This window comes from Lottia gigantea (assembly GCF_000327385.1).
Source record: "Lottia gigantea unplaced genomic scaffold LOTGIsca_166, whole genome shotgun sequence".
NCBI classification, from domain to species: domain Eukaryota; kingdom Metazoa; phylum Mollusca; class Gastropoda; family Lottiidae; genus Lottia; species Lottia gigantea.
The window spans coordinates 404,508-416,573 of record NW_008708067.1 but is presented as its reverse complement, the minus strand read 5'-3'; the positions used below and the strand labels follow the sequence as shown (position 1 = coordinate 416,573).

Here is a 12,066-nt window from a genome sequence, read left to right as displayed (position 1 = left end):
GAACAGAACGTAAGTGTTCGTAATAATACAATGTACAATATACGTTTTATATTTTTGTCATATGTCAAGGCATACTACGTCTAAAGCCTTGAAAAGATAGAGTGCTAGTTCCAGATCAAAGTAATTTTTCCAGACGTCAGAGTGTCTTAGTTTGTGCGGTCCAATACTCTCAACTAATAATCCGGGTTCGCGTTCATTTGATTTGAACACATGCATTCAGACAACACAGATTTACAACTAGTATAATATTTGGAATTAGCTTTATAACCCGCTTGGCAACTATAACCAATGGTTATTTATTTATATAACCCGGTTTGTCGCAACATCCATGAACACCTGATTTTCCACTGCAGGAAGGCTTCAAGATAAATGTGTTATGACTGATCGAAGTTTGACAATGTTGATAAATCAGTTAATTGGAAATAGTCTACAGTGACAGTTGTGTGTTGTAATTGTAGAACTAGATTTTTCAAAGTAGACATGTTGTTCAACCGTAAATCCGAAGGAAAATTGTCGTTCATATTTCAAATCATTTGCATATGATGCTGACAATGTAAATTGTTGAAGCGTTGTGTTCAATAAAACCAAGGAGTAGTAGTATATCGTTATGTTATTTAATGAAATGTCAGGTAAGATAGTTATGTAGTATGTAATAGAAATGTTTCGACGACGAACTACCCACTTTTTTCATTTCTTTTAAAAAATTTAATCCAGTTTTAATCCAAGAGTCATTCTGGAGTACTTAACTAAGGATTTCATCAGTTCATATTGTAAGTATGCAAGTTACTTAATGTTTAAGTTAAACTGATACACTCGAAGTTGTCAATTTTAAAAAAAATTAAACTTAAAAGCAGATTTATATACGAAAAAGTGATGCGTATAACTAACCATGAGGTTTTTAAGCTTAAAATAAATATTCCATATTTGCATTATTTCTATGAGCAAAAGATATTTCTTTGAATATGATACAATTTTATCATTAATAAATCTGAATTTATTCTCAACATTGCTGACTGAGGAAATACATTTTATGGTCAAATTAATGTTATTGATAGGATTGGAAGAGCTTTGGACGCATCACAGAATCGCAAAACGAAAGTTCTTATTTTTATTAACGTTAAGCTCATTTACGTTCATGACAGGATATCGACTGCTTTTGTCAATTTCACCGATTGAAATTTTATTGTAATGGCGTATGATTTTATCAAGATGTAACTTACAGTATGGATTAATTCATTATATACAGCCTTGGCAGGTAGTATATAATTTTCTAGGTATGAAATATGAATTAAATCAAAACTAATTTAATTATGTAAGTGTTAGTGAAATGAAATTTAAACGGTTCGTTATATATTTAGTTAGATCTGTTATAACCAATAATAGTATTTATAAAAATTGAGTTACAAAACTAAGTGAATATCAAAGAAATCATAAATTAACAATAACATGTAAATTTGTTTAACACTGTTGTATTATTTCAATATGTTTTTTGCAGTGTCGATCGCTTTTACTTGAAAAGTTTTGGTAGGGCTATAGGTCTGTCAAATTGCTTCGAATTTCGATCAAAGCTGTATTTATGATGTCATATCTTATTTTGGTAAGTATTATTATGTTCAAATCGTTTACTTGCCTGGATTTGGATAATGATTTTACATCTAGTCAGGACCTCTCAGGAAAGATCAACCTGCTCAAAAAAAATCTGTTGACTTTCTATTCTCTCGGGCTGTCTAGATGTCAAAACAAAAGGCTCTTTATAATTGGTTTGAAACTGCATTGCAGGGTGATATTTTATAGGTCCACATTATGAACATATCGTTAACTGGGAATTATGTATCATGAATGTATAACTGTAACATCTGGTGATCGATATCTAACTTAACACCACTAAACAATTATTACTCACATTATAAAGTAAACACTATCAATTTAAGTTATCAAAATTAAACATACGATGTCAGTAAATGTACTGTAATCACCTTCTGGTATTCAATTATGGCCTGGATCGAAATTTCTCTTAGCTTCCCTTCTCTGGAATATATATACTTTTTTTTAAATCCAAGAGAGCATATACGAGATTCTCTTTTTTATTCAATATTTTCCGATCCATTCCAACATAATTGGTAAAAATTGAGCTGTTCTTTGGACTACTTGTATGATTGAATTAGAACGACCCTGTAAACGTTAAGTTCACAAAAAACACAATCTTGTCGAGAATACGGATTTTAAAAAGTACCTTTTAATGTTTTGAAACAGAGCCCCTATTATTCAGTTGTTCAAGGAAGATCTCTCTGTCTTATACTTATGTCATTTCAGGTTGAGTCAAGACACATCAGCAAATTACATGATTGGATATGACCGATTGTAATCTTTTTTATTGTTGGCTTATGGTATATATTATTCATGTGACATTTGGAACACAGTGTGAATAAAACCTGAAATCGCTGATAGGTATTGAAGTTATTGTGTGGTCGAGTTTGATTGCAATTAATAACAACACGATCGATAAAACAATTGTGTTCAGTCGTTAGCTTCTGATTTAAATCTCGGAATAAAATCATGACTTAAAAGGTGATTTAAATAAAGAAAGGTATCGCTTCCATTATATCCAAACCCGAACAATCATTATTTTGACACATTTTTAGACCGTTTTATCCAGTTAAAAATGGAAGGTATTGATTAACAAATAAGTAAAATTTGTTGGATTTGATACATCGATAAACACGTTTAAGTATGAACACCGATACCTTTTCAGTCAAATCCGGGATTCGTTCAGTAAGTTTCTGATATATGTGGGGTTTTATTCTCGTTTTGCGATAACAGCGTTTGAAAACAATTTATATGCATTTGATTTTCATTGTGTTCTCCCATTTCCATGATTGTGTTTTATCTGGAAACTATTGTCACTCGTAATTTCTTAAAAGCATTTGTTGCGTTTTTTATGTTTATTCTGATGTGGTGTAATCAACTTGAGACCGTTTCAGAATATGATGAACTGGGACGGTCACGACACTCCTCTAAGAAAATGATCGATGCTTATCAATAAACACACTCTGGTGCATAGAATGTCACAGTTTATGAGTGTCCTTCGATGGAAAAGTCATTATGATCCGTCAACTCTTTTATATTTTACTTAGTTTCCTTGTTTCATCCTCTTTGAAACGCTTGTGTTCAGGTGATAGCGATGTTCCAACTAAAGCGACTACTGGAGCTCGTAGTGTTAACCTTAATCCAAAGAGTGACGACGTGATAGATACAATAATCCGGATAAACGACATGTTGAAATGGCCCACGTTGGTTATTATGTATGATGACAAAAGTGTGGATTTTATTCTACGGGTTTATGAAAAATTTGAATTAAATGTTAAGAATGTGCAAGCGTCATTCTACGATGTTTCTGACTGGATTGGAAAAGAAAATGATTTGTTATTAACAATAAACCAGAATTTCTTTCCGAACATTTCAATTGTTCTTGTTGGTGGCTTAAGGGCGCTCGACATGCTGAACTATGCAAATCAGATTGATGTGCAATCTAATCGGACAACTGATTACAGGCATAAAGCTCAGTGGGTGGTCGTTCCGACCACCGATATCTGTGTTTACTCTGTACTGAATCCAGAAGAACTAATCATAGAAAATGTAGCAATTATAAACAGCTCTGAAACTGGCACTATAATTTTCACTTTAAGTTTTGATAATAAAAAGTTTGTCCACGTTCCTTCCGTATCAAAAGCAAATCTTTATCCGAATATGAAATATGGATTCAATAGACGTCACTTTCTGATAGCTACACACCAGTCACCTGAGTTTCTGATTAAAACTTTGAAAGACGGAAAGGTGTATTATTCAGGGTATGCCAAAACATTTTCGGACGCCATGTCCTTATATCTTAATTTTACGTATGAATTCGTCGAACCCGAGGACAATCAATGGGGTAACTTTGTGAACGGTTCTTGGGACGGTCTAGTAGGACAACTTCTCCGGAGGGAGGTCGACATGGCAGTTGCTGAATTAACACTTACAACTGAACGTGAATCGGTAGTCGACTTCGTGCTGCCCCAATTTTTTACCCAAGGACTTGGCCTAGTCTTCCAAAAAGATGATACATCCAATAAAGGATGGATGAACATATTACAACCGCTTCAAAGTACAGTTTACTACACAATTCTTGCTGCGACTGTGGGCTTTTCTCTCCTCATGTATGTTATGGAGAGATCAAATCCTTTGAACCAACAAGCACAACCTCCTCCAAAAAGTCTTAAAATGGAAATTTGGAATGTGTCGAATTTATTTGTATCCGTCATAGGTTGTTCTTTTCTTGGAAGTGATGGTCTAAGACCTCGAACATGTGCAGGACGTTTGTTAACATTCGCTTTGTGGTTATTTTGTGTCGTTATGGCGGCAACATACTCAGGAAATCTCACTGCTTCCTTAACCGTTCGTCGTGAGAATAAACCTTTTAGTACTTTAGCTGAACTGGTTGAACTTGAGGATTGGAAATGGGGAGTTCACCCATCTACTCTTTCTGCTACTATATTGCAACATACGAAAAGAGGAGATTTTCAAAAGACTTGGAGTAAAATTGAAGAATTTAATAAAACCGATCCAAGTGTTCTTTCGACCTCGGGCGCTGAACATATACAAAAGGCTCTTGGTGGGAAATATGCTTATATTACCTTAGATCCGGTTCTTTTTATGTTACGCCGGAATGACTGTGCATTTGATACAGTAACGGGTATTGTACAAACGCAGCATGTGGCATTAGCCGTGTCTGAAAACTCTCCATATAGAATTGATATTCAGAGATTTTTGTTCCATTTGTTTGATAGTGGGGTGTTAGAACTGTGGGAAAAAATGTATTATAAGGACCAACGTCCACGTGAGTGTCTAACCACAGAGACTATCAGAGCCATGTTTTTGGAGGACATCAAAGGAGCGTTCGCTGCTCTGGGAATTGGAGTGTCCATTGCATTAGGAATACTGGTTGCCGAATGTATCTGGAGGTGTACGTCTAAATGGAAAAGCAAAAAGCAGTTGATAATGGCATCGTAAATAATTTTGTATATCATTTTAATCAACGTAAAAAATAAATTTAAAATTTCTATTTCATGGAGTAAAGTTGATCCCACTTAATTGCACGAGGTAGATATCGTTTTTGGATGGAGATATTACAAATTCAAAATAACAAATAGAGACCGAGTTTCAGAAAGCTCGGCCTGGGTCGTCCACAACTTAATCAAAGCGTTATTACAGAAAAGACTAAAGCCAGAGTTCTTTTTCAACATTCTCTTGGGCTTTTATTATCGAAATAATGACGTGGAGGCAGTTGTATCTGCACGAAAGAATGTTAAACTCTGGACCCGACAGTTCCAAAAATCTTGAAGACTATATCCCGTCGTAACGGTTTATAATGAGCATGCATTGACCAAATAATGGATGTTGTCCTTCTGATATATGACAGTAGAAAATTTATTGATTTTTACTTTATATCCTTTCTTAAGCTACATACAATAATACTTATTTAACTTATTATTGGTATGATTTATTGATGGGTTGCATATTTTCGTGACACGATTATGGTTCAAATTGCGTAAGGAATAACACGTGTGTTATGTTCTACACAATACAATACGTGCAATGTGTATATACCTGATATCAGAAAATTGCTCAATACATAATACAATTATATATTTAGTGTTTTTCCAATATTGCAATCATAATAGTATAATTATAATGTCATTTCATAATCATTCGACACGTATATATAATATGTCAACAGTTACCACCAGTAGCTGGTGTTCTATTTTCTATATATGATTAAATTTGATATTCGACCTTGGCGTTCTGAGACAACCCAATTTATTGCAGTTTTAATCGGAATACAAATTGACAATATGAGCGATGTGACTGTCACAGAAAATATGTATCGACCTTACAAATAACGTAATGTCAGATTTTTTTTTTGACAAACAAGTTCAATTTTCCATATTAAAAAATGGTGCCAAAAAGAAAAGTACCCTTGAATTTGTTTTAATAAAAATGGGGCGAACAAATTACAAGAGAAAAGGATTATAATTGATTAATCCTAATTAAAAAATATTCACTACTCATTATATTTATTTTCTATAATAAAAAATATTTGCTATTTATCTCTTTTTGTCTTAACTCAACACTTCATTACGGCTTCATTTAATTTAAAAACAAGGTCAAGCTCCACTCAAGATAGTTATAATACAAATCGGAAAACGATGATATCCTATAAAAATCCCAGAAATGAAGATAATTAGATCAATGTTAGTAATCTACTTTTCTGTTTCTAATGTTGTCAATGAAGACAGCGCTTTGTGTTGTGAAATAAGGGGCAATTTGCAATGACAGTGGTGTAATCATACTTTTCTTTGCGTTTAGTTACCAAACGTGAATTCCGTAGGTCCTCGGCTTATTTTCCCTTACAAAAAAGACAGACAAATGTTGACCTGGTTACCCTTGGATTTTTCGAAGAACCTGTGCTGACTAACTTCAGTGATGATATACAAGACAATGAACCGTATTACGTTATACTTATAATCCCACAAGGCCAATTACACAATTACCCATAAAATTGGGTGGAATCAAATCCTTAAAAAAATTGCTTGAACGTTAACGCACTGTTTGAATCGAACATCGCTAAATTTCTCATCTGGTGGCTCAGGCCATATCACTTTTCGAGTTTGAAAGCTTAAAATTCTGCAGAAAATTAGTTGCGATTAGAGTATGACTTTCTTTAATATTTTTTTTATAATTTCATTATTTATCCATGTTTCAAGAGTTACTTCCCTTGAAGTATAAATCAAAATAATATCAATACATTGTGTATTTTATAGAACTCCTAATACTACCTCTCTCAAGAGGTCCACTTTAATTTAGATTCATTTCCGGAATGTTGTTTACCGATTGTTTCTTCACCCGATTTTGTCCTGTCCATGAATTTTCCTACTGACTTTGAGACTTTTGTATTCTTTCGTTCGGCTTTAAATACAATTAAATTAGATCACCATGTAATGATATTTTAATTGATTGTTCTGAAGAATCGGTGTGACAACATTAATCAGTACAGAAGGATATTTTGGTCAACTGCTGAAACATTTCATGATTCACAGATGCTGTTAGTTCGGGGACAAAAAATGTTGTAGAATTGTGGTTAGCCACTGGCCTACATTCGATGGAGAGAGTACTCGTAATTTAACTTCATAAAAAATGAAGACATTATAAATAAGATTTTTGGTTTTCTCTTAAACTTTCACATATATCACGAAGAGCACACCTGGTAATTGATATTATTTAATTTTAAATTGTGTAGCCTGTATGATAGCTCTAAATTCCATTGACTATTAAAGCTATTATCCGATTGCCGATACATCAGGAGAACTGTGGGATGTGGATGTCACTTTCGAAAATATAAGTGGACCTTATAAACTGCTCCATGGAGGGGAATTTGATCTTGATTTGACCCGAAAAATAGTTGTATCTGCACAGTCTTGTGAAACAGACAATGCCCTTAAAGGTGCAATAAGATTTGCAATGACATGTGCATTATCCTAATATTTCTTAATATCTTAAACTATTGAGGATTAATGAGCGTGCAGTATTAACAAGCGTGCAGATCACAGTTCACCTGAACGACCGTACGCATTACCATGCCATCCCATCCCAGGCAAGCTTTGAACTGGTTCATTTATTTACATTTTGAGAAAAAAAATTGTTTGAATTTCATAATGTTTATTTAGCAAACAGTACGTAGTAATCGTTATAATCGGCAAATACATTAAAAGTACATTTACATATTTTCGATATTTTGAATACAAAAGCAGTTATAGTGTTTATCTTATGGAATTATTCAGGATTTTACCGACTCAACCATCGTCATGTTTTAATAACATGTTCTGTAGGCTCGGCATTCGCAACCACCAGAATACTGAGTTATTCGTTCACGAACGAATCGGAAGAAGTTGTTTGTTCTACATAATGCCCAAATGTATCGTGTTCGTCGGCTTCTTGGTTTACAGTAATTCCTGAATCTTAGAGAACCTGGTTTGTAGAAAATGTAGTAAGGGCAGCTGTTTCTGCAGGTTTTGCATCTGAAATAAACACCCAATATTAATACCTAATATGAAAGTACATTCACAGAAAGTTTTTTCCATTGGGACTAAGCTAATGCTAATATTTTGATTAGCTATCAAACCTTTTGAGTACCTAACTATCCCTTTAAAAGGCAATAAGAAGATTTCGGCTGTGGACGTATGTTCCTATGTGCCTATCTGCTGGGTAATGACTTGCATATATTGTTAAAAATTAATCTTTAGATTAACTTACTTGCATCTGGTTTGATAAACACGTTGCCACTTTGGGAAAAGAACATAACATAAACCATTTCCGTTTGAACTCCAAAATCTTGTGTAAAGTTGTTGATAAGATGGACATAATTCTTGTCCAGCTGATGTAGTTGTCAGCAATGGTGGACATGGACTGTAATAAAATCAACAATTAAAGAGCAACCCTCAATTTGTCTCAGATGGAGAAGGAACTTATCTCGAATTTCACGAAACATGTGCTTGACATTCCTGTCTGAATGTTGGATGTAAAGTGACTTTTGTTCATCGGAGAAAGTTAGTAGATGGTTGTGTCTCGAATCGGTAGCTAACAACATTATTGTATAGAATGATTGAAAATCCGACTCATCGTTATTGGACCGTAATTCTAAAATTAACAAGAACATTATCGGTATGGTTTTGACACTTTTGACATTTCTCAGGAATTTATATCCGAAGAAATAAATTAGTTCATTGGTCAGAGAACATGATTCTCAAAATATATCAATATAAGACTTTGAACTTACTTAGGTATCCATGGTAATTTGGGAAGGATAATACTTCCGGAAGCTTTACTCAGTGCAGTCCTTGCTTCGGCAGCTCCATTGTCTTCTACAGATCTTTTTCTATAAGGTTAAAACAACAAGTTTACTCGATACATTCAGAAACGTCACATATAGCTTATGAGTATCCAGCGAATTGTTTTGACAAGGAAAATGTGCAGTTTATTCTTAATTTACTAAAATGTTTTCTTTTTAGTCAATAAAAAAACCAAGTACTAACTATCAACTTCGATCGCATATTTGAAACTTTAAGTGAACTTACAAATTAAACGTAACGAATACTGTAACAAATAACTTACGCTTTAGAGGCTACTTCAGTAGCAACGTCATTCGCGCCTAGAAGTTTAGCGGCCTCCTCCTCCGTCAAATCAGGCTCAGAAGACTTTTCCACTGCTAATGATGCATCTAATTCTTCAGCCGGAGCTGCCTTCAGTCCGTAACAGACGGGAAGAATAGGAACAGGAGCAAGAGAGAGGTCAGCAGCAACTCTCTCTTTCTCTTGGGCATTACAAGCCACAACGAACACGGCTATCTGTAAAAACAAATCAAATTGTGGTTAGATTTTGAATTCTTTTATCTCATTTGATTCTAATAGTAAAATCGCTCTTTTGTATCATAAACCGAGGGAAATAATACCAAAAACTACAATTCCACCTGTTAATAAAAAGTCTTATGAAAAATTTGTAACTTACCAAAAGTATCTTGATCATCTTGATTATCAGGTGATTTGATATTGGAATAACATCGCAGACTATGTCTATATTTATACCCAAAGCGGCATCCTTAGAAACCAATCAGAAAGCTAGAAATCACACTTGATCTAGTTTGGGATCCGGGTCTTTAGAAACTGCAGAATGTGACCTCATTTACTGTATTTAGCTTTGTGTCTGTGACGACGCACAAGAGATCATCAAAATAACCCTTTCTTTGTAAAATGGGTTAGCGGACTACTTAAGACTTGTAAACACTTAACATCATATAATGTAAGAGTGTCAAGGTGATTTATAGTAACCATCTAATATAATGCTATGTATCTTGGCGATTTTAAATAGATTTACTCCAATCAAAAAAGCATTTCAGTTCTTCAGACAAGGCAACACATTCGGTGTATAATAAGATCCGGTTTACAGACGGAGTTGACCGGGTGGATAGTTTTCATTATTTAAGAGGCAGCTGCATACTGGTTATGCTCACGTTCTAATGTAAATGACTCCATTTTCCAACCATTCATTTTTCACTGTATAAATTATATGTAAAGTAATGATAATGAATTTGAAAAATTGATCTTCGAAAGCAATTCGAGCAAGCGTTCTTTTTTTTTTTTTTTTTTTTTGTCTTCATTGGATATTGATATTGCCTTCATAGCTTTAGCACATACTGATACGTGATAACCATTTTAGACGGACATTAAATAACTAATATCTGAAAAAATTCCATTCATGATAGATTTTTATTCAGTCAAGATCTTAAATGTGTCGACTATATGTGTATGTTGTTTTGGATTTCGTATAGCGGTTGGATCGGAAGTACTTGAGCTTTCAATCGATATGCCAAAATGCCAGAGTACTAATTTAAGTAATCTTTTTCCTTTTTCATATACTTGTTAATGTAAAAATTCACAATTAATTTTCCATACTCAGTTACTTGAAAAAGGTGACATTCTGCTTGTAATTGAAATCTGACCTACAGAAAAGAAGGGTGGTCTTTGCAGTCAAATGTTCAAGGTATTACGTCTTCATCTTATAACTGGACTGCAATGACCCACTTTCTTTTTTATTCAGAAGTTTGGAATGCAGCAATTTAAATGGATTGTACGCTAGCAAATATAACCAATTTGAGTCCTCGACAGAAAGACTATGTCTGGATTCGAGATCGCTTATTGGTTGTATTTAGATTTAATCCAATCAAAGCGCTGACAGTGAAACAAGAAAATGGACCTTATGTCAAGGCATAAGATGAGAAATAATATCTTGACCATTCTGAAGTTGCTTAAGGTGCGGTCATGGTCTGCGATTTTTGGTAAAGTATCTTCAGTCGGTCGTTATCCACTATGAAGATCAGGCAATTGATAGTAAAATTAATGTGATTCGATAATGACGCTTTGTCTTTCTGACGATGAAATTTTCTGGGACAAACATGACATCTACGCAAAATTTGACGAGGTACATGACATGACATTATGTGCCTTTAACAGCGTACGAGTTTTTGCCTTTTAAGTTAATGATACAAATTCATAAGACACAATTATATTCATAAGACACCATTTTACCCAATAATATGCCCCATTTTCTTCCTTTGGTTATTATTCGGGAATAAACTGAATATTGTTGACAACAACTTTTGTTGGCCATTATATTGCATTCCACATGACGTAGTAGGCTAGGGTTTGAGAAATCTTCATTTGCAATATAAGTGAATATAAAATTATTGCCCATAATTTAACAAAATTAGTTCGATGATAGCAATGGAGATCTAATGTGATTTTGATCATTATGTTCTTTATTAATTCTAGCAAGATACGTTGTATTGAATTGCAGCTTGCTGCAAATTCCAGTTGAAAATTTCAACACAAATCTACGATATTAAGATTGAAATTTAGTGGTTGAAAAAAATGCCCCTTTAAGAACATACTACTGTATTTGCCCATATGGGAACTTGCAATGCTAATGTGTTAATTAAGACGTTAAGGCGTATACAATATTGCATGTATACTTTTTTTATAATTCTTCTCGAGAGTAGTACGTTACTACTTGGGTTTCTGTGATACCTTAACATGATACCACATCAGTTCTTTTTTTGTTTTGCGCTGTCATTAATTGACTCTTATTGCAGTAACTAGTGGGTGGATTAATATGGGTAGTTCGTCAATGGGAAAGCAACTGTTATAATTCGGATAGAAAAGAATTACTTCTGCAGTGCGAAAAGGGTTAGTGGTGACACAGTTCTAATTCTTCACCTATTTACGTCGGTCATGGATTCTTGAGTTTTTAGTTCACATGTTCGCATACCGAATTCTTTCATAGAGACATTATTTTCTTTTATTAACATGTTATTGAAGTAGAGTCATATGAATAATTGTTATATCTGTCCATTCATCAATATACGAATATTTACTAGAAATCAGTGTCTAAATTGTGTTATTTATGTTTTGACCTTTT

The 12,066-nt window shown here is 33.8% G+C and overlaps 2 protein-coding genes across 2 annotated transcripts; one reads left to right on the top strand and one right to left on the bottom strand.

The window, feature by feature from the left end:
* Nucleotides 1-622: 622 nt before the first annotated feature.
* Nucleotides 623-5,049, top strand: LOTGIDRAFT_173635 (hypothetical protein; the record flags this gene model as incomplete). The annotated part of the gene is made up of 2 exons (XM_009051406.1): nt 623-629; nt 3,173-5,049. 2 exons carry the CDS (start codon nt 623-625, stop codon nt 5,047-5,049), a joined length of 1,884 nt encoding a protein of 627 aa, XP_009049654.1.
* A 2,692-nt stretch (nt 5,050-7,741) lies between these two features.
* LOTGIDRAFT_238764 (hypothetical protein) lies at nt 7,742-9,630 on the bottom strand. The gene is made up of 5 exons (XM_009051405.1): nt 9,601-9,630; nt 9,208-9,440; nt 8,873-8,971; nt 8,350-8,502; nt 7,742-8,114 (listed from the first exon to the last, which is right to left on the bottom strand). Exons 1-5 carry the CDS (start codon nt 9,616-9,618, stop codon nt 7,907-7,909), a joined length of 711 nt encoding a protein of 236 aa, XP_009049653.1. The 5' UTR covers nt 9,619-9,630; the 3' UTR covers nt 7,742-7,906.
* Between the last annotated feature and the right edge of the window lie 2,436 nt (nt 9,631-12,066).

What these genes read in the sequence shown, in the direction of transcription:
- LOTGIDRAFT_238764 (XM_009051405.1), bottom strand. An exon ending in ACTGAAGTAGCCTCTAAAGC is followed by an intron (nt 8,972 to 9,207) that starts GTAAGTTATTTG and finishes TTAACCTTATAG; the next exon opens with AAAAAGATCTGTAGAAGACA. An exon ending in AAATTACCATGGATACCTAA is followed by an intron (nt 8,503 to 8,872) that starts GTAAGTTCAAAG and finishes ATTTTATTACAG; the next exon opens with TCCATGTCCACCATTGCTGA.